Source organism: Electrophorus electricus, chromosome 19 (assembly GCF_013358815.1).
Source record: "Electrophorus electricus isolate fEleEle1 chromosome 19, fEleEle1.pri, whole genome shotgun sequence".
In the NCBI taxonomy this organism is placed as follows: Eukaryota; Metazoa; Chordata; class Actinopteri; order Gymnotiformes; family Gymnotidae; genus Electrophorus; species Electrophorus electricus.
The window spans coordinates 4,420,269-4,441,244 of record NC_049553.1 but is presented as its reverse complement, the minus strand read 5'-3'; the positions used below and the strand labels follow the sequence as shown (position 1 = coordinate 4,441,244).

The 20,976-nt window shown below is 43.6% G+C and overlaps 2 protein-coding genes across 3 annotated transcripts; one reads left to right on the top strand and one right to left on the bottom strand.

Annotated features, from left to right (window-relative positions):
• Window positions 1-386: 386 nt before the first annotated feature.
• Window positions 387-3,082, bottom strand: rpl34 (ribosomal protein L34). Its single transcript, XM_035536556.1, has 4 exons — window positions 2,974-3,082; window positions 2,782-2,881; window positions 1,837-1,940; window positions 387-507 (listed from the first exon to the last, which is right to left on the bottom strand). Exons 1-4 carry the CDS (start codon window positions 3,036-3,038, stop codon window positions 423-425), a joined length of 354 nt encoding a protein of 117 aa, XP_035392449.1. The 5' UTR covers window positions 3,039-3,082; the 3' UTR covers window positions 387-422.
• Window positions 3,083-3,552: 470 nt separating this feature from the next.
• trmt44 (tRNA methyltransferase 44 homolog) lies at window positions 3,553-15,080 on the top strand. 2 transcript variants are annotated; one of them, XM_027009891.2, is made up of 12 exons: window positions 3,553-3,695; window positions 3,974-4,324; window positions 4,406-4,520; window positions 4,752-4,971; window positions 5,226-5,294; window positions 5,460-5,567; window positions 5,854-5,925; window positions 8,806-8,912; window positions 9,773-9,956; window positions 10,529-10,907; window positions 13,423-13,539; window positions 14,017-15,080. In XM_027009891.2, the coding sequence occupies exons 2-12, from the start codon at window positions 3,976-3,978 to the stop codon at window positions 14,247-14,249; spliced, it is 1,953 nt and encodes a 650-aa protein (XP_026865692.2). In that variant the 5' UTR covers window positions 3,553-3,695; window positions 3,974-3,975; the 3' UTR covers window positions 14,250-15,080. The 2 variants fall into 2 exon arrangements, with proteins under 2 accessions (XP_026865692.2, XP_026865691.2); XM_027009890.2 differs by lacking the exon at window positions 3,553-3,695 and having other exon boundaries at window positions 3,712-4,324.
• The last annotated feature ends 5,896 nt before the right edge of the window (window positions 15,081-20,976 follow it).

The window sequence follows — 20,976 nt, the reverse complement described above, 5'->3', positions numbered from 1 at the left end:
CATGGTTAGAAAAGACCATTTACATTCCTTGTTTCAATGGCACATCGCTTAAACAATTCGCAGGACACGGCTATTATAATCCGTTCCTTTTTTTGGTATACTGCGCATTCATTAGATCATAACGCATGCTTTTGTAGCTCTCCCAAATAAACAAACAAACAAATAAATCAAGTTACACCGACTCCATGCATTTACAATTAGGTCTTTATTATTGAAACGTATTTACCCATGACGTCTTTAGCAGGTCTTAAACTCTATATGTACATTTTTTTTCTACATGTACTCTTAGTTTTTGCTCGTCATTCTTAATTCCAACAAAGTACATTTTGCCTAACACACAATCAGATTCCAACTCCATAATTCAAAAAGCCAACCAAGACAGAAAGGTTGTTTCAGAAACTTTTATTTTCAAGTACACACATTTACTTAGACTTCTGACTCTGTGCCTGTGCCTTCAGTACTTTGACAACGATCTTCTGCTCCTCAATAAGGAAAGCACGTTTGATCCTGTGAGAGAGACAAGGTCGTTGGCATTAAAAAAAGAACACTCATTATAAGGCAATTAGAAAACAGTACCCATAATGCAAATCCCTCTTTCCATATGCATTTATATTTTCAACTTCCCCCCCCGATCAACAAAATCTCACAATTAACATGGACTATAGAAAAAGCATGCATTAACGTCTGCCCATAGTTTCCTAGCCCTCCAGTGTTACAAAACTACATTTGGCAATAGGCATCAAGGGTCTGGGTGCAACCCACTGGTGACTTGGAACATATGCAAATAGACAGCAGAGCACCAACTGGTACGCATCCATGCCGACATGCTAATTGCGCTATAAAACCAATGCATCAGGGTATCCAATAAGACCTATAGCTAACCAGTGGGGGTGGGTGGAATTCAACCAGTATTGCAATAATTTCCCTGAGATGCAATATACCATACATCTTGATTTGATCTCAGTAGTAGTTAGCCTTATGATTAAAGATCAGTAAGGTTTTAAAAAAAAAAAAAAAAAAAAAAAAAAAAAAAAAAGCAGCATTGTATCCAAGATTGGTTTATTTAACCAAGGTCAAGAAGGAAACCCTTCTCCCTCCACCACATTCCATCTCTCTTTTCCACTGTTGTCCTCATTCACCTTTGGGTCCAAGCTCTGGATGAAACACCAGTATTTTTAAACCATCATGAAAAGGTCGATTATATTGAGGTAATATATTGCCCAACCCTACTAAGCAATACCACAAGTAGCTGAACTAACACTGTACTTAACACGTGTACAGGACAGGATGATTTGACAACTTATAGAACTAAAAACCCAAGCATCTGAGGTACTCTTGCATGGTCAGAAGGCAAATTGCCAGTATTAAAATTCATAATTAGGTCAAGTTTTGTAATTAGCTTAAGTCACACGACCTGAGAATCATGAGTTTTAGCAAAACAGGCATCTTTATTTGCTCATGTAACTACTCAATCCTAACAGGCTGCTTCAACATTAAGAGGTGAGGCCAAGTGGAGCATCCTGCCACAACTTGGGTACTTGCCAAACACCTGTGTATGAACATGAGAATCTACAAAAGTAGTTGCACTTGTAACTGGATCGTGTACGTTTAAGACTTACTCACAAGAGCTGTGTCTGTTTAAAGGCTGAGAATACATTGCGAATCAAGGGCACTCCCAAAACTAACAGAACCTTTGCAAACTGAAATTCCACAATACATCCTACCAAAACACAAATACTACCTACACACCCAAAAGCCATTCAAATCAACACCTGTACTGCTCAAGCTAACAATTCATTGTTGTACCTGGTGATCATAACAGTTTAGGCCGCTTACCTGTCTCGCACACATTTAGCGCACATGGAACCACCGTAGGCTCGGCTCACGTGCTTCTTGGTCTTTGACATCCTCATCAGCACCTGGGGCCTCACAGCACGGATCTATTCAGAACAGACATTGGAATGGGGGAGAGAACCCGTTGTATAAGTAGGTTCAAATGTTGAGTTGAAGTTTTGAACAGTGGTGGCAATTTCCTGGCAGCAACAAAAGAGCTCCCAATTCCAAACGTCCCACAATCACGGTTGTGGTGCATTTTCGGAATTAGGAGCCTTCATTCTAGATACATAGGCACATTCTTTACTGTGCCATTTTAAAATTAATGAGGACCTCAAATGAAGACACAGTAGCTGAGGATCAGCCATACTAAAACACTTCCGTTCCAGAACCTTCCACAACAAAGTACATGGTCCATATAAGGGGTTCCCCCATCTTTGTTACCTGTGCAGTACCTTATAGGTTTTTTTTGTTTCGGCCTGCTGCCAAGACATTTAACTCCAATCATCAGCAAATGAACTAGCAATTCATGACTGAGTTAAAGATGCGTTACAGCAGCACAATAAAAACTAAAGTTGCAGCACAAGGCTACATCAGGACCAAGACAGCAACTCAGAGATCTGAACACTTCCTTACATCCAGCCTATTGCAACAAATAGAAACAATGTAGTATGCTGAAGTTGAGTAATGCACACTGTTTCAAGTACAAGATAAATTATAAATATTGTGCTTGGGTTAAACTAAACCCATCCATGGGTATCTAGTGTTTTGATGTAGGTTAGTGTCATGGGACAATGCCATCTTATCACTAGTTTAAATCTTCTACCAATTGCAATGTTTATTCAGTAACCATTACTGGCCTAAAATGAAATTTAAGAGTGGCATGCATTGTGGGAAAAAATAAAGATGGGTCTGCATTTGCACAAGTTCATGCTAATCGCTACTTACACCACGCAGTCTACCAGGGCAGATTCCACATGCTGACTTGGGAGCTTTGCCAGTCTTCTTAGTGTAGAGATACACAATCCGGTTACCTGGTGTTCGGGATCTGACAGAGAAAGTGACCAGGACCTCTTTAAACAAACGCCATCCCGCTATTGAACATATACTGCATAAATATACATGACAACCAATACTCACAGTCTGGTCTTGTTTGAATTGGTGTTGTAGGACAACCTACGGCGGTATGTCAAGCGCGGGACCATCTTGACCTAAAGAGCGATACGTACAAATCTCATGCAATTCAGCCAGTTAACTCAGCAGTTAACTCAGCAGTTAAGTAAACTGGCTCAATTCGTAAAGCTCAATGTACCATAGGCAAAAGGTTGAGAGACACGAGGACAAGTCTTACTTCCACTGACAAACATGTTATCTTTACATTAGCTGAGAACCTAACAAGTCATAAAAATCCCAAGTCCATTGCTTAATTCAGCATTAGTAAAGCACAAACGTATGCTAGATCCACTATATCGAGGAAGGAAATCTAGTTCACAAAAAGTTCCCTTGGTTTGCTAGCTAACTAGAGCTCATTTTAGCGAAAACGCAAGCAAAAAAAGAGAACAATCACATAAAAAACTGAGTCAATTTCACACAAGCTTTCTTCGTTAGACTATGGAGAACAAATGTAGACAAAAACTGGTTGTGCATAACACTCAAAAAGAGCGGATTATAAACGATAAGACTTTCGTTTCTTTTAAGAGAGGACCAAATTCGCCATACCTGATATGACCAACACGGAAGAGGAAGATATCGCTTTAGGGTGAAAGTTGAAAACTCCTCAACACCGGAAATAGTGTATTTTCGATGTCAAATAAAAGTTTCGACAGACGGGGCAATCATCACATCGCGCTGTTTCCAAAAAGGTTTATCTGAACAGTTACTTATAAAAAGGCTTAACACTTGTATTTTGTTTGCTAAATTTGTTTTACTACTAACTTAAAATCTGCTTTGTATGCTTTCCCGTCAATCTAGGACTTTTAATTTGACACGTCTATAGCTAAAGCCACTGAAACTAACAGCTAGATAGCTAGTTACCTAACCGGCTAACTTTGAAAATACTAGCTAGCAACATACATTAAGTGTGACATATTCTGGATTCTTTTCAGTAATGCTGTGTTGTTTTGTTCTTTTTTTTCCGAAGTCATGCTCAAACGTTGTGAGGTAAACGTCGAGGTTAAATGCAGACCAGAAGGTTTTTGGTCAGCCACCGAGGTGTGGATACAGAAACCTCACGTCGCGAACAAGCGGCTGTGCGGAGCAAAAGTAAGCGAGTATGCGGACGTGGATGCTGATAAACTCCGACACTCCCTGCCTCTTTTAACCGGGACAAGCGAGCAGGAATTAACCGACGTTTACCGTTTCTTGCACGGTCACACCGCGAACAACGGTCACCGGGGTGCGCGAAGCTGGCGCATAGGACGTAGAACCGTCGTTCCTAAAGCAGACCTGAACCACGAAGGAGCAAACGCGTACAAAGAGATTATCGTGAAAGGTAACGGTGACAAGGTTCCGTTGACTCTCATTTCTGTTTTTTCGGCGTTTGACCTTATATCGATTTGTCTCTAATCTCCAGACCTGATCAGGCAGGTGGTGACATTTCTCCCTGTTGAAGACAGCAGGGATGGGCAGGTTATTTTCAGGAAAGGTAATATCTATCAGATCCAGCTACAGCTAAAAGCAGATGACTGGTGAGTGTCTTCTTAAACCAATAATTGGAATACACACAATACTTTGCAAAAATCTTTAAAGAGAGTTTTGACAGAATCCCTGCTTTAAATCTGAATCCCTGAACGAAACAAAGATGCATCTTCATCCACAGTGCATTGCATCTCCTTCATATACATTGCTTTCATATTTAATGTAGAAGAGAACGTGGAATGATTAGGATTTTTTTTTTTTTAAATTCTGGTCCCACGCAGGGTGCTGTCTCTCTGTCCCTTGAGGCCAGATGAGTGGCACAGTGATGGTGTGGCCTACCCAAATCTGTCCTGGCTGACAGCAGAGCTACTCCCTAAACTAGCACGCTGGGCCACAGAGAGTAAGGCCAGTGAGTTCAAGAGCACCCTGTCCCTCATTCCCATTGAGAAGTACAGCGTTTTGTACCAGGAACTGAAGAGCAAATACAAAGAGATGGTCAAGGTGAGAAATTCTGAACTTGTTACTTGTCAGAATCCAGATTCTGTATTAGACTTTAGTCAATTCACAATATGTTTTATTTTATTTTACAAATAGGTAATGGCGTGTATTGCATTGGCATTTACTGAATAAAGTCCAAGGCACCCTAAGGTTCCAGTCTAATCTTACTAACTAAGAGTAACATGGCTAAGAGTGCATTGTGTGTGTACTTACAAATTCCTACTTGGTTTTATAAAGTTACCAAAATTTTGTTGTAGGTCTGGCCAGAAGTTACTGATCCTGAGAAATTTGTGTTTGAAGATGTTGCTATTGCTACTTATCTCCTGGTAGGTCCAAACTAATTTAATTCTTCATTCTTCACTGTCACTCAGGCCTGTACCTTGTTGTAAATGATGACGCATTTTGTACTGTTGTACAGCTTGGAGTTTGTTTTATTTATAAACATCATTCCTGAATCATTAAAAAAGGACATGAACATGTGCTCTGTGCAGGTTTTGTGGCACGAGGAGCGTGCTGAAAAAGGACTAACATCTAAACAGTCTTTTGTGGATCTGGGCTGTGGAAACGGCCTCCTGGTTCACATCTTAAACAACGAAGGGGTACGTCTTCACCCTTCACTTCGTTTCCAGTGCTATTAAATTATGTCATGTACGTTCAGTTCAGTCTGCGAATGACCTTTACCACTGAAGTCTCCTAATCTGCTAATCTTCATCCATTGCTTAAAATTGGCAGACTAGACATTCAACGTGCCCCCTCGTAAGCCACGCACAGACAGTCAGACTCAGAAAACGGAAGAAGGCACAGTAATTTATGATGAATTCTGGGTCTTGAGCAAATTAAACGGAATGAATTTAGCTAAGGCTTTCATGCACTCTTGTTTTACAGCACCCTGGAAAAGGCATCGATGTGCGCAAACGGAAAATCTGGAGCATGTATGGACCCGATACACACCTAGAGGTGAGACACTTCAACTGGACTGCATGCTTCGTTTTTATTCCTTCAGAGATAATGACCATGAAACAGATATGCTACTGAATCCACTGTTTAACCAAAAAGAATGTGAAGAATTATAGTGTAGGCTGTACATATGTATTAAACTGAACTGTGTTCAGTTCAATTACATTCACGGAATTTAGCTGATGCTTTTATCAAAAGCGACTTACAATTATGACTGAGTACAACTTGAGCAATTGAGGGTTAAGGGGCCCAACAGGGGCCCAACAGCAGCAACTTGGCAGTGGTGGGGCTTGAACTAGGAACCTTACGATTACAAGTTCAGTACCTTAACCACTGAGCTGCATCAACTGTTAAAATAATTATCTCTCATGGTTTTTCACCAAAAAAGATGAGCACAACATAATTCCAAAAGTGCTTTCACTGAAATAACACTGACTTGGTTCTGTTTGAGTGCAAGGTTTGGCAAGTTGCACTTTTAATGCATTTCTTGCACAGCAACGATGCACGTTCACTTAGGGTGGGTGATGCACTCTGATCTAGGTGGATATTTTGGGAGCACCGGAATGTCAGGTTAAGTAGACTGACTGCCACTGGGAAGAAGCTGATATTGAGTCTGGCGGTGATGAAAAAAGATGTTCCAGTACCTTCTGCCAGACAGCAGGAGGGTGCAGAGACTGAGAGCGGTGGGAGGGGGAAGCCATCGTCCTCCTGACCTCACGGACAGGAGGCTTTGCTGGTGGTAGAAGTGTTGATGGTAGGTAGAGAGCCCCTGCTGATCATCTCAGCTGTTCTTACACTCTGCTGCGAGGACATGCGAACCAAGCCTGTGCAGACCTCATACCAGACCCAGAGGCTACTAGTCGGGACCTTCTGTATTGTAGAAGGTGGTGAGGATAGAAGGAGACATGTTTGGTCTCACCTGTCACAGGAAGTGAAGGTGCTTCTGAGCTCTCCTGGCTAGGCTTGTGGTGTTGAGGGTCCAGGCGAGGTTCCCTGTGATGCGCGCACCAAGGAATCTGGAGTTTTTGTATGATAAATATTTACAGGAACCCCCCCCCCCCCCCCTTTGTGGCCTATTTGGCGCTGTGCAATTGTTCAGTTTTAATTATCTAAATGTTCTGGCACTATGGGACCCTGTTTTCATAACACAAGGCACAGTGTTTTATGTCTAGCACTAGTTCAAGCGTTTTGTTTGCGCCTAACACCTAGTGCTTTCATGAGAATAACAGATCGTACCCTGTTTCAGCTGTGCTGAAAATAGACGTGGTCCTCGGACGTCTTCACGAACATTGCATCACTATGCCTTGCACTATTTCCATGGACATTTCATTTCTTTGTGCTGACCTGTGTTCACTCTGTATTGTGCATTGCATAAAATGACACACTTCGCCCCTTAAAACTATTAAGTGATTTCAGAAATTAAGTCCTTCATAGATGTTCATATTGTAACATCTCTGAAGTATCCCAAGTTAATGTCTCTTTTTCAACCAGCATAATACTTTGGTTTAATTTTCTGTTGTGAAATTAATTTGTGGACATTAATTATTTGCTTTGCTAAATGTGAATCATTAGAGGGTAACATGCTGACACAGGCTTGTGATTCTTGTGCTGGTTTCATATGTCTGGCTTGCTGTTTCGTGCCTGCTGACCGCATGGCTTGTCAGAGTACAGAAACAGGTAGTAACCACCAGTGATGCTCCCACATCAGTACTAGTGAAAGGCATTTACCTGTCCATTTACCATTCTTTACATGCTTATATATTAACCACAATGTAAGAATTACCCCTGTAATTCCTATGTGTAATAATAATGCTTCTTATTATGTCATTCTCTTTAAAAGGAGGATTGAAGTAAGGAGTGAAGTGTGTACTTTGTTGTCTGATTTCCATTGGCTTATGGGCTGGAAAACTTAAACAGAAGGCTAACATTAATGAATCATTTTTAAAATACCACCAATATTCTCTTCCGTTGTTGTAGTATTTCCTTAACATACTCATCTCCCTACAAAACCAGACTTGGAGCAATCCCAGAGGAGTGTTGTTCATAGTGTTTGGAGGCACAGGGGTTCTTCAGTGACATGCCTGATGGGTCTTGGTGTGCTTTTAGGATGACTGCTTTGGTGCCAGCGAAGTCCCCATAGTGTTTGAACATCACTGAACATGTCTCGGGATGACAGGTGTGGTGGGCGGGCCACGGGACGTCATCCAGCAATAGTCTTGCTCTCTAAGCTCTTAAATGCATTATCAAATTGTGCAGTGTGATTACTAGCATGACTCACCTGTACACAAGTTAATGCATTTACATGCTGCTATATACACATGTTCATGTACATTATTCAGGTACATACTGGTTGTTTTTGTTTTTTCTTTTTGTCGTTGTTGTTGTTGTTACATGGGATATATAAGTGAGTATCTTAAATTAGAAATTGTATTTGGCTAAGATCTAATAATGTAATTAGTCAATCCCTGGAAACTAACAGATAAAATCTCAACAACACTCTCAGTCAATATGCTACTGCCTGGCGGTGAGAGTTCTTCAGTGGGGACAGAAAGCTGAGTTTTCAAATGGGCGTATGCCTACTTTTTCAGTAGGGCCTTATGTATGTAAACCATTTTATATTTAGTTCTGAACAAGATAAATTATGCATAATCTGACAGTGAACACTCTTTATGACCAGAGCATGAAATGTTAATGCACCATTTTTACAAAACATTTGTTCCTTTTTTTTTTTTTTTTTACCATGTGAAACTCTCGGTCAGATCCTTCGAGCAGATCAGCTCAACCCCTGTTCCATTTTCAGAGTGAGATGAGTGACTCTCGATGTCATTACACCTTTATCCACTGCTAATGAAATGCACGGGGCGCTCTCATCTATTTCAGGAAAAGGCAATCACACCCAGCTCCAGTTTCCTCTTCCCCGAGACAGACTGGCTGATTGGAAACCACTCGGATGAACTCACGCCATGGATCCCTATTATAGCCGCCAGGTGAGTCGTCAGCCCTGGTGGTTTAGCTCCAGCAGCGAAGAGCCACCTGATCCTCAGTAATTGACCGAGAAGAGGCCGGAGGACTCGCAGCCACTTGTGTCTGGCCCTCCACCAGTCACTCCTTGTCTGGCCTGCCTGGCCTCCAAAGTTGGTTTAAAGAAAATCACCACCACATGGAACCTCATAAATATGCATGTCCCCCGAGGCAACATCTTGAAAATGACCTCGGCGTAACTCAAGAGTCATTACAATTTAATCAGCCGTGGCTCACAGGGGGGGAAGAGGGATGTTGGTGTGCGAGAAATACGATGCTAGAATGTAGTCAGCATTCCGTGAAACGTACCTGATCGGGTGACGGGTTTGTAGTCTGGCATGTAACAAGCACTGAATAAGTTCGGTTCTGCTGTTTGCTTCCGTTGCCCAGTTTGGGGTGGATTAGACACTAGGTGGAGATATTTAGCCTGGCCCAATAATCATATCTGGGCTGTTGTCATTTTGGAAAGGTGTTGGTATAAAGAACCAGACAACCGAATGGTTGTTTTGCGAATATGTCAGTTTCCTGACTCATGTTGCAGGTTATATAAATTACATGTTTATCCCAGTATATTTGTACTATCTTGCCTTGTCCAACTGTAAGTATATTTCTTGAAGGAGTGCCATTGTGGATTTTTGAGAACAAGTCTAAAATCAGATGTGTCCTAAGTAGCATAGTATTATTGGATGTGACTGTACTTTATAGGATATTCTGCTATATTATTGGATATGACTGTACTTTCTGGGATATTCTACTATACAATATCTCAAAAAGCTAGAGTATGCATTATCCCTCACGTGCCATTTTCATGTTTTTCTCCACGCAGATCGTCCTACACCTGCCGCTACTTTGCGCTCCCCTGCTGTTTCTTTGATTTGTGTGGGAAGTACCAGCGGCGGCACTGTAAGAAGTCTCAATACAGAGAATACATAGACTTCATCTCTGAGGTCAGCACAGCCTGTGGCTTCCAAACAGACGAAGACTGCCTGAGGATCCCCTCCACCAAACGGGCAAGCCGAATCACTCTAGTCTTTTAACCATGTAGGGTCTGTGTTGTGATTATTGTCCACTGGGAAGCCTCTGTCATAGTGGTGGCAATGGGCCAGGCACGATCTAACAGGCAGGTTGGGTGTCACTGGATCTCATCTTGAACAATTTGTCAAAATGTTTGCACAGCACTGAAACAGTGACAATGTTCCATTTGATCTTTAACAAGTAGATAAGGCCAGCCTTATTTGATCTAGAAAGTAGGTCACAGTTAAAATAAAAGCATTTGGAGCATTTTAGGGGGGGGGAATTAAAGTCCCTTGGTTGCACTCATGAGGACAGAGTGTGAAGTTTGGCATTTGATGAGCATCATTATAACATATCACAATACAGATATACAGATACGGTGTCGATGTGAGAAGCTACAACACTGAGCAATCCTGCTTCCTTGCCACAGTCTCTATCCACAATGTAGTCCACCACATTTTTGTTTTAGCTCTGAACTCATACTGAAAAACATGTCATAGCCTGTCATAGTACTTTGGTCTCCGCCAGTGGTGCTTAAATCAGCACATTACCTCCTGCTTTCCTGCAGGTATGCCTGATTGGTAGGAGCAGGACGTACGAACGGACCGAAGAAGGGCTAGCCGAAACCAGGAGATCGGACTACATCAGGGGCCGGCAGGCCTCGCACAGGGGCTCGGCTAACGGCGCTCCGGAAGACCCCGCCGGACCTCCTCGCCGTGGAGGCGGACTCGGGTCCGCCGAACCAGAAAGTGACTGGGGAACCGGCTTCAAGCCGAGGGACAAGGAGGAGCCGGTGAGGAACTGCGCCGCCCTGCCCAGGTGCTTTGTGGAGGGCGTGGTCCTGAAGGTGGCCACAGCCTTGCTGGGGCTCACCGCAGAGGCGGGAAAGGAGAAGGATGAAGAGAGTGCCTGCTCGGACCAAGGTGGAAATAAGTGGGATGCAGGAGGTGAGAAGAAAGTGACATGCCTTTTACCGAGAGGGATGAGTCACGCGCTGTGCGCAAGCTTTTTTAAGCCCGTGTTTGCAGAGGTTGAAAAGCAGCACGAGGAAACGTGCCGGGGGGGGCGAGCCGAAGGGGGCGGACCTTCCCCCGACGTTTTGAATGCGCATGCCACGTGCCGCTTTTGTGAGGCAGCGACGACAAAAACGGGCCCCATCACAAAATCACGAAGGCCATTTCAAGCTTATGATTACAAAAAACGAGATGCATACAAGCAAGGTATTTTTAGAAAGCATGGCTGAAACCCGCTGACCCTGCTTTAAAGTAGAGCGTTTTTGCTTTTCCTTTCGTGCTTTCCTCTTCTTCTTCTTCTTCTTTTTTTTTCTTTCTTTTTTTTTGCGCCACCGCTCAGTCATGGACATCCTGTCCCGCACGGCGCGAGACGCAGGCCACCCTCGCGTCTGTTCAATCACAACCCAGGCTGAGTGCTTGAACTCGGCGGGCCTGCTTCATCGGCAGCGCGCACAACGCATTTACTGCCCTTTCCCTGCTCGTCGGCGTTTCCGTCCTTCGGTTTTGCGCTTTGTGAAACACGAAAGTGCTCGGAGACCTGGCAGAGGCGCACTGAGTAAGTGGCTGAACAACTGGGCGTCCATGTCTGCGAGAGCGTTTGTGTGTGTGATGAAGGGATCAAAATAGAGATCCAAGATGTAGTTGTATGCATGAATTATGCAGTCCTGTCATGTTTTATGCATGAAATGTATTTATATACATGTTTGTGAAGAAGTTATTTTAATGGCATGCTCTTAAGCGCGTTGATGCAAGTGAACTTGGGGCAGGGCTAAATGGAATAATCCCCCAAAACAAATACAGTGCAATATATTTATTATATCAGGAAGACATGTCGTATTTATAAGGAATTAAATGGTCTAAATTCATACCATGAACTGTCCTCATAAGTCAGAAGGAATGGGAAAGATGTGTTAGTCCCCAAGGGCATCATGCACACAGCTAGTGGAATAGTTTGTCGCTAAAGTCGAGAAATGACTTAGCAGATGATCAACCCAGTGCAGCTAGAGGCATCGTGAGGTTTTAGTCTGTTAACTGGATATCCAACGATGTAATCTGAAGCCACGGTAATAGGAGCAAAGAGTTGGCCAAGCACGTGGCTGCAAACACACATAGTGAGACTCCTTTCAGCTGCTTTTTCCCCGCCCATCAATCCCTATCTTCTGTCTGTTCTCTAAAGGGCAGCTCCAAATGGGCTATTGATATTGTATTAGGACTGTAGATATGGTAGTGTCTGGCGTCAGGCATTCTAGGCCATTGTCTCCCTGCGTAAATTATGCAGTGTACACAGTGAACCAGCGGATGACTTTCTGTCTTCTGCCAGTTGGCACCGAGGGAATATGGTGTGCTGAGGGAATACCGGGTGTTCCAGTGAGCACTTAGCGGAATGTGCTCCCCACACATTTTCACTCAGAGAAGGGAGCACGTTTAAGAGGCAACAAGGGTCAGTTTTGTTTCACTCACTAATATCATAGAGTCAGGTACAAACTCTGGGTGAACCCCCCCCCCCCCCCCCCCCCCCCAAAATAAAAGTGCCTTAAGAAGAGGCTGCTCATAACAGAGCCTTCTCGAGGGAAAGTGCCGCCTTCCCCTGCTGGCCAGGAACCAGCACCTGGTTGCCATGGCAACAATTCGGGGACCCAAAGATTGGAAGTGCTCCTTGTTTTATGACGCACATTGGAACCGTCAAGAATCGGCTTCTGGCCCTGTTACTAAGTTTGGGTATCAGTGCTGGTTGCTCGTCAGAACCAAACGCGGTGCATTCTAAATGGCGCTCTTTGTAAGCCAAATGGTAGTTCCCCCTAAGGCTACTAGAGGCTGTGTCATCTGGCTACCCTGGTCTGGCATCGTTGGATGTATGGAATTCTCACTCTTTGCTTTAGCTTTAGAAGCCCAGTTTTGCAGCTGGAAAACCTTCATTCCACGTTACCCACGTTCCATGCCCAGACTTGATTTGCAAGCAGGCTGTGAAACACCCCACATGTCCATGTCTCATCATAAATCCTCTAGCTCCTCGTCGCAGGCCACAACAAGGGTGCGCTGGCAGTCAGCATGTTACCTCTCCGGCACTGCAAACAGCTGAGTTAGACCCCAGCAGCCAAGACGCTGTAGATCAGAGGCTCATGGGGCACTGGGGGTTTGGGGCAGGCGAGGGCTGGCAGGTGCAGAAGTGGCTGCTGGGAAATTGCGCCATGTGGCGTGCAGCAGCCTCCAAGTGGATGTGAACAAAGTCCCTTCGGCCGATGTCGACTGGCCACTGCGAGAGGTTTGTTTTTCCTCTCAAGGCTCTGTGGTACATGCCGGTGTTGTGTGCTAGGCGGAGTTTGCCAGGTGAAGGTAAAGTTGATCTGTGCTTTGCAGCGACATGACAGAAATAGCAAATGATGGATTTGCTTTGTCCTTGGTCTTCTCTCTCTCTCCCTCTCCCCCCACTTCCCTGCATATTTCTCAGGCTCTCTCTCTATCCGTGACGTGGCTGAGCTCTTGGGCCAGTGCACCTTGCAGGAGCTGAAGAAAGAGTGCGGAGGTCTACAGACTCTGCTGAAAAACAGCCACCAGGTGTTCAGAGGTATTCAGCACGCGCCCAAGCCCTTTGTTTCCCAGCCATGACTGAACTTTGACGGCCGCTTCTTCTGTTCTGTTCTTAAAAGTGCAAATATGCACATCATTTTTGGCAGGGATCAACATGGCACCTGTTGTTTATTACTGTAGAATAGTCTTTTCGCATGATACTGTTAAACCTGTTCTTTTTCAGCGTAGGTCATCAAAGTCATAAGGGTTTGTGTGGTTGTGTGCCTCCTGCATCCTTTTATGTGGAACAGTTTGAATCACTGCAGCAATCATACCAGCATGACTGCAAGAGTAACAGAAAATGAAATTCAGATTCAGACTTCAGCTGTGACATAATAAAGTGTATAGACACATCGATTAGCCAAATATTACACTCTCAGGGGAACACCTGACGACCTTTATACCATTTCCTTATCATGGCTCTAGGTAGCTGAGTTTTTGCCCCGAGGTTTTACGCAAACGTCCTTCTCCACAGTTGAGGCTGGAAGGGTTCACATCAGAGACTGGCGGAGAAGTGGTCCAGCTCAGGCCACGCAGGCCACCTCAAAGCGCAAAAACCAAATGTCAGGAGCCCGGAAAACCAGACTCTGCTGGTTCCACACGCACCATCCCCATGGATGTCCGTTATCCATAGAAGACTGCGCGTTTGCACACGGGGAAGAGGACCTGCAACCCTCCACACGACCCCTGAAAAAGTTCAGGAACTGACTACGGTCAAAATGAAGAACTTTCAACCTGAAACTTTGATTTGCGTGTTCAGGAAGACAGTGATGTCTTTTTTTTTTTTTTTTTATGCTCATCTTGGTGAACTGTGTTCTGTTTTAGACTTTAGACAAGTGTATTGAAGCTGTGTGTAAATAATCCATCTTGGAATCTTGTTTATCTGATCTTATTTATTCAGCCACAAAACAAACTGAATTCCTCAAGCCAATATTTGAGGTTTAAGACAGAAATAGAACAATAAACACCTTTTTGAAAGCAATCACCTTGTTGGCGTGTGTGTGTGTGTGTGTGTGGTGGGGACTTTCTGATTGTCTGTTTGGAAGGGCATGTTTTCAGTAAATGTTAAAGGCATAAATAATTTGGAGCTCTGTGTAGGGGGCAGGTCTGTTTTTGCCCCTCTGCTCAAATGTCACAGGACAGGATATTCTTCTCTAGCCAGTAGAGTCAGCCAAGGTCACTGTCTCAAGCTCACTGTGGAGGACAAGGAACTTATGTTTCCTGTACTTGACTTTAAAAAAGACAGAAAAGCAAAGCAGCGGACATGGGAGAACAGCAGTACAGGACCAAGGTCAAGCATTAAGATCATTCCTTGCCTTACATGTACAATGTGTACAACATTCTCATTATTTTTAACAACACATTAGCTTTTAGGTTTGTTGTACATATAATAAAAGTTCACAAACTCCATCAGCATTGACGTTGGAGATTTTGCTCAGCACATTTTAATATCTTGATGGTGGATATTATAGTTGTCTTGCTGAGAAATATTCTCATGGGGTTTTGGTGCAGTAAGACCGACTTATACTAAACTGTGGAGATTACCCTTGTTTTCCTTCTGCACAACATAGTAAATCAAAATAAATAAATAAATGGTTATGATTGATTCTGTGTGTCTATATACCTTTGGGCATCACATAGGGCATTATTTTTTGTTCAGTAAAACCCCTGACTCAGTAAACTCAGTAAACGCTGCCCGCTGCCTCACAGTGCTCTGACTGGCGTGGAAGTGGCTTGGTGTCCTCTGAGCTCCTGCGCATGCTAGCAAAGGCGCACAGCCCTCTGGCAGGAGGAGGGTTCAAACAGCTTCGGACGCTCCTGTAACTCCGAACGGGCTTTCTCTGTGGGAGGAGTGCTCTTGTCGCTGCTTAATGAGCTGAACACGCTCGGTCACGCTCGAGCGAGAAGGCCCGGGCATCCGCAAGGGTCGCGCTCGACCGATTGAGCCGTCCGGCTCTACTGCGCCATGATGCACGTGGGCCCAGAGTGGGCGGGACATGCTCACAATCATTTCCATCGCAGGACGGACCCCTTTTAACCCACACCCCTTTTGTTCTAACATTACCCATCTCCCGCTTCCACTCTTCAGATTCACTCAACAGTACTGGCCTGAACTGGCCTCTGTTTGATGTTTAAAGTAACCACAACGGAAGTAGGAAGAGCAACAGTGACGTGTCACCCCAGGCCAGAGTGGGCGGGGTGGGCCGGATTAGAGCCAGGGCTTTTGCGACCTGCTTTGAAGAAGTCCAGATGCAGTCGAACCAGCCCAGGCAGGTGGTTACAGAAGGAGAAATGGCCAGGACCAGCTGAATCTGGGCCAACCGGAGGGGCAGACCAGTGGGGGCGGGTGTGTGTAGGAGACAAATGAGCCAGCCTCCACCCACGCTGAACACTGCTCTTCTGCTCCAGCTCCAGGTTGCATCAGCGCACAGAGCAAATGCATGGAAATGCTGGGCCCCATGTGGATCAAATCCCTTGGGTCTGGTGTGACACATGTAAGACGGGCAACTGGGTCGTCTGAGGCTGCACATATGTTGGTGCTGCACATAACAGCACTGTGACTTATGGTGCGAAGCATGTGGGACAAAAAAAAAAAAAAGGCGAGGGAGTTTGAGTTACACTGCAGCGGAGAAGTTGAGATCATGATTGGCTCTGTGGGGAGTGTGTGTAAGGACAGAAGGAATATCAGCATGGTCAGACTGAGGTCATTGGCACTGGACTTGGGCTTTCCAGGCCCATCCACAGTGTTAACTGTTTATGACAGTTACAAACATTTGGGATATGTAGAAGTCTTGCAAAAAATGTAGTAGGTCATGTTGTCTCTCTCTCACTCGCCTACTCTCTTTTCTCTAACACACACTCCCTTCTCTTTCACAAACTCTTTTCTCTCTGTGTGGAAGAAAAAAAGGAGAATCTTACAGAGCAGACAACTTCCATCAACATTCTTTCTCCCCCGTTCTGTGAAGGATGTTATCTTATCTGCTGAGTGGATTGCAATATGCAAATTAACCCAATATCAACACCGTAACTCACTCATACCCAAGTGTACATTTCTGCTCTCCCTAAAAATCTAAAGGATGACGAGAGAGTCCCGTTCGTTATTTCCTGCGTCTGGACCCCAGTGACATCTCCTCAACAGCTCAGCTGAGAGGTCCATTCTCCCAGCATGCCCGGTGCGAGACGCACACCATATGCTTCAGCTTTCTCTCTCCTCTTTGTTCTGTAGGGTAGCGCTGTGTGTTTCCATAGATGGAGCATCTCCGTGGGCGCTGGCTGCCCAAAGACCATACTCTGCCTACGCATATCTGGTGAGCTGTCACCTGAGAGAGAGAGAGAGAGAGAAAATACACTGTCCTTATACGTTCACTCCTCTCCCCATAGCAGTAGTCATTGACATTGAGTCTAGCTGGCAGGTTCCTACTCATTTAGTCTGAGAGAAACTTTGGTTTGAATTTAGCTTTGAGTTAAGCATGGTGTGGAATGTTCAAAACAAGAAATGCCTGTAATAATGAATGTGTGACTCTGACCTGTGTAAAGCAAAAGGCATCATTTGTTCATGTTTATACATAGGCAACGACTTTTGTAATTTATTCATATAAATGTCATTGTTATCTAAACAAAAGCTAAAAGAATACATTAGGTTTCAGGTAAAATGTAACAATTATCTGCAAACAGTATCACCTCATATCTAATCACCTTTAGAATTTTACCCGTATAACTGATGAATATAAAAATAGTCAGTGCGACATATGAGGAGTCTGTTGGCCCAGAACCAAGATTCTTACACTCTTCTGAAAAACATTTCAACTAGGTTTACAGCCTCCCACACACAGAGCAAGGGGACTTTCTCCTGTCGCTGCCCCCGCGTGCTCCTTTCCATTAGGCGTGTCTGTGAGAACCCTCCTGCCTTTTCTCCTTTACTTTGTCTTAGCTATAACTACAGCTATAGAGTGTAATTATCCAGGCAACAGACTAACTAGAGTGCCGTAAGGTAATTGATATATATATATATATAAATTAAATAAAAATAAGGTGAGATAGTGGGGTTGAAGGGAACGATTGGACAGATTGTTCTGAGGATGCTGTGGTCGAGAAGGAAAGGTGATTTGGTTCCATGTGTGGAGTAATGAGAGGTTTTATTTTTATAGAAGCCACAGCTCCACACATGCTTCATTTGCAAATGACTATACGACAGCAAGCAAGAATTTACAATGACCTCATGTGGTCAGTATCTACACACATCGTTGTGCGACAGATGAGCAAAGGGATTTGTTCCTTCTCTGCACATGAAGGCAGTTTTGCTTGGGCCCAACCCCTCTGTTTTTGTTTGTTTTATATATATATATATATATATATATATATATATATATATATATATATATATATATATATATATATATATATATATATATAGGGAGGGTACAGAGTTGCACATGTGCAAAATTAATCACTGCAGCATTATGAGGAGTCCTTGAGTTAGCAAATTAAACTGATGAATCGCAATATCACAAGCCCAGTTTGTCTCCATTTGTGCTGAAATGAGACATTTGAGAGATATCCGCATTAATCTCGGGGTGAACATATGTGGACGTTATTGGACAACTCGGAGGATAGCAAGACTGGACCATCCAAGACATTACAGCTGAAGTGTTTCTCTGTGCCGTTTTTGTTGGTGTTTTGGCCGGGTTTTTGGTTTGTTTGTGTTTTGTTTTTTTGGCGGGGGCGGGGGGGGGGGGGTGAGCCTTTAGTCTTGCAATTGAGGAGACGCTGAGCTGCACAGAACAAAAAGTAGAAAACAGCTTCTTTATGTGAGCTCATAAAAGAGCTAAGAAGGGTTAAGAAAAGCTAAAATCTCCTCTGTTATTTCCCTCCTTTCAGCAGAGGTTCACGTATTCCCCCGGCAGCGTCTTTAATAGACTACAGGTAACGGAAAGCACTGATCAAGAAGAAAGCTAGGTGGATGTTAAACAGATTTACTCCAGCCATGTGCCAACTGCTCGTGCACAGTCTGCTGTGCTAAAGCACTAGCTGCTTCCAAGACAAGTGCAAGCCTGTTTCAGATTAGACTGTGTGGCTAAGTGATTAGACTGTTTCTTGTGATCAACTCGGATTTCTTTTAAATTGACTTTCTGTTAGAACTCTAGTAAGAAGTGTTGATTAATTCATGTTTAGGCACTTTGTTTTTCCATGTGTAGTTATTTTTATCTAATTGCCTGCCAAAGTAGAATCCACTCCTGAGATATACGATCATGGATGTGCAAAGCTCTGTGGATGTTAGCAGGAAAACACACCTCCAACCATTCCCAGAGTGCCAGGCATCAAACTTTCTATACTTACTTTTTGTGGCAATGTGGTCAGAATACTCCACTGCCAGGACTTCAATATTACTGTTCACAGCAAGAAAAATTGCTGCCATAGGGGGAAAAAAAAAAAGACGGAACGCATTAACGGGAGGCTTTCACAAATATCTATTTTACAGAAGATAAACCGAAATAAAATAAGGATATAGGCTGTGCATTTGAACAAGGTGTACTTTATTGTCAAACAGTGCAAACACAGCTGACTCGTTAACTCATTGCTAATGCCTCAGTCAACAAGCTTCAAACTCTAGCAATCTAAAATTGCCAGTGCAACACAGTTGATCCTTTCCACAAAAACGTAAATTTGAAGAAATCTGAACCCAACTTTCAAATCTTTATGAAACTAGAAACGAGCCCCCTGATATACGATTGTGTAGCAATGGGGCAATGTATTTTTGAAAAATTCTCTCTTTCTTTTTGCCCTGCATGCTGTCTGCGTGGGCGACACTCTCTCGAAATAGCTTCCGCCAGGAACAGATGAATCAATGCCACAGCGTATGCTTAATTAAAGATTAACAAGAGTTCAGTGGCTGTGCAGAAGTTTCTAGAAGCTTCACTTATAGTACTGATTAGACTTATGTAACACTATTTAATACTGCATGCTCTTCTAAAATAGTAATGAAACTAGAAGCTACACAGGAATAATGTTGTTCTGTCGGAAACTGTGACATCCTGCTGAACTTTAGTTTAAAGGCGTATCTCTAAATAGGATATCGATATAGCATTAGAATACATTTTAATATTCTTAACATCTCACACAGTATAGTTATTTATAACCATACAGTTTGCCTCCAGCACAGACAAAGAACAATATGCATCATATGTGATTCTCTTTAGCTTTAAAAAGGCCTAGCCCTGCAGAGATTGTTCTGGTGACCTGCTCTCTCAAAGATGCCACAAACTGTGACAAAATTAGACATTTTCTCACGCAAAGCTCCTCTTAACATAAAACAACTGCCGTAGAAAGACGGAGAAGGCGGACTCCCTGGCTTGCGTTTCGGGTGAGCACCTCTACACGCTGCAGGACCAAAGCTCGTCAGCGACGTACGTCTTGCTGGACGTGGACTATGACTTGCCTGTTGTTGCTCTTATGTAACATGCTCCTGTCCGGAGTGGAGCCTCGGGACCAGCTGCGGCCCAGGCGATGGGGAGCATGAGTGCTGTTCCTGTCAGATGTCTGTACCATTTCCAGCTGGGCCCGCTGCCTGCTGGTTTCTGGGGCACTCTGGGTTCCACGCAGTGCATTTCACCTCAAACAAGCTGGGTAGATTCTGATGTTTACTGCTGCTATATTTGTACCCATGCCCCTGTTTTGCCTTATATTTTAGCTGATAGTCAACATTTTACATCGGAAAACCATAAGTCTGCTTACCTTTAAAGCCGTCAAGGAATAAGCCAACTGCAAAACACTAGTATTGTCCATCGGCGTGTGTAATTAATAAACACGGACTGTGTGGTCTGTAATGGTTTTCATCTGCTTGGCAGAGTCACAAAATTCTGCTCTTACTCAGCTGCCTTCATTTTCAACCTCCCACAGACAGACATGCATCAGCTCCTTTGAAAACATGTTGAGTGTTTCTGAATGCTGTATATGCTGTATATACACTTAGTGTGATGTGATGTGTGTGTGTGTGTGCGTGCGTGTGTGTGTTGGGAGGTATATTTAGCCCTTTGTGGGGAAAACATTTCTACAGTAAGATCTAAAAATATACATACTTGATGTTTGATGTTACTGGAATATTTGGCTGCTTAAGGGCAAATGTCATTGTAGCAAAATATGCAGATTGCATTAGAAAAACTAAAAGATACAAAACAGTTTATTTTGTTTGCTGAGGCTAGGGTTACATTCAAGTATAGCATAGCATATTCTTCTACTATAATCCACGCGTGCGCTCGCGTGTGTTATAGTGTCTATTAATGACCATCTGGCATAAACCAAATATTTACTTCGTTTGTTTTTGTTTTTTGTTTGTTGGTTTTACTTGTGATAAAAATAGAGCGTATGACTGCTTCCACATACCGTGTGCAACCCAACCCCACCCACCCATGTTACTTTTGTAATGATTTAGGCCATT

What these genes read in the sequence shown, in the direction of transcription:
- rpl34 (XM_035536556.1), bottom strand. Translation starts at nt 3,038, where the DNA reads ATGGTCCCGCGCTTGACATACCGCCGTAGGTTGTCCTACAACACCAAT. An exon ending in AATTCAAACAAGACCAGACT is followed by an intron (nt 2,882 to 2,973) that starts GTGAGTATTGGT and finishes TTTCTCTGTCAG; the next exon opens with ATCCCGAACACCAGGTAACC. An exon ending in GCTAAATGTGTGCGAGACAG is followed by an intron (nt 508 to 1,836) that starts GTAAGCGGCCTA and finishes TCTCTCTCACAG; the next exon opens with GATCAAACGTGCTTTCCTTA.
- trmt44 (XM_027009891.2), top strand. Translation starts at nt 3,976, where the DNA reads ATGCTCAAACGTTGTGAGGTAAACGTCGAGGTTAAATGCAGACCAGAA. An exon ending in AAATAAGTGGGATGCAGGAG is followed by an intron (nt 10,908 to 13,422) that starts GTGAGAAGAAAG and finishes CATATTTCTCAG; the next exon opens with GCTCTCTCTCTATCCGTGAC. An exon ending in CAGCCACCAGGTGTTCAGAG is followed by an intron (nt 13,540 to 14,016) that starts GTATTCAGCACG and finishes CCTTCTCCACAG; the next exon opens with TTGAGGCTGGAAGGGTTCAC.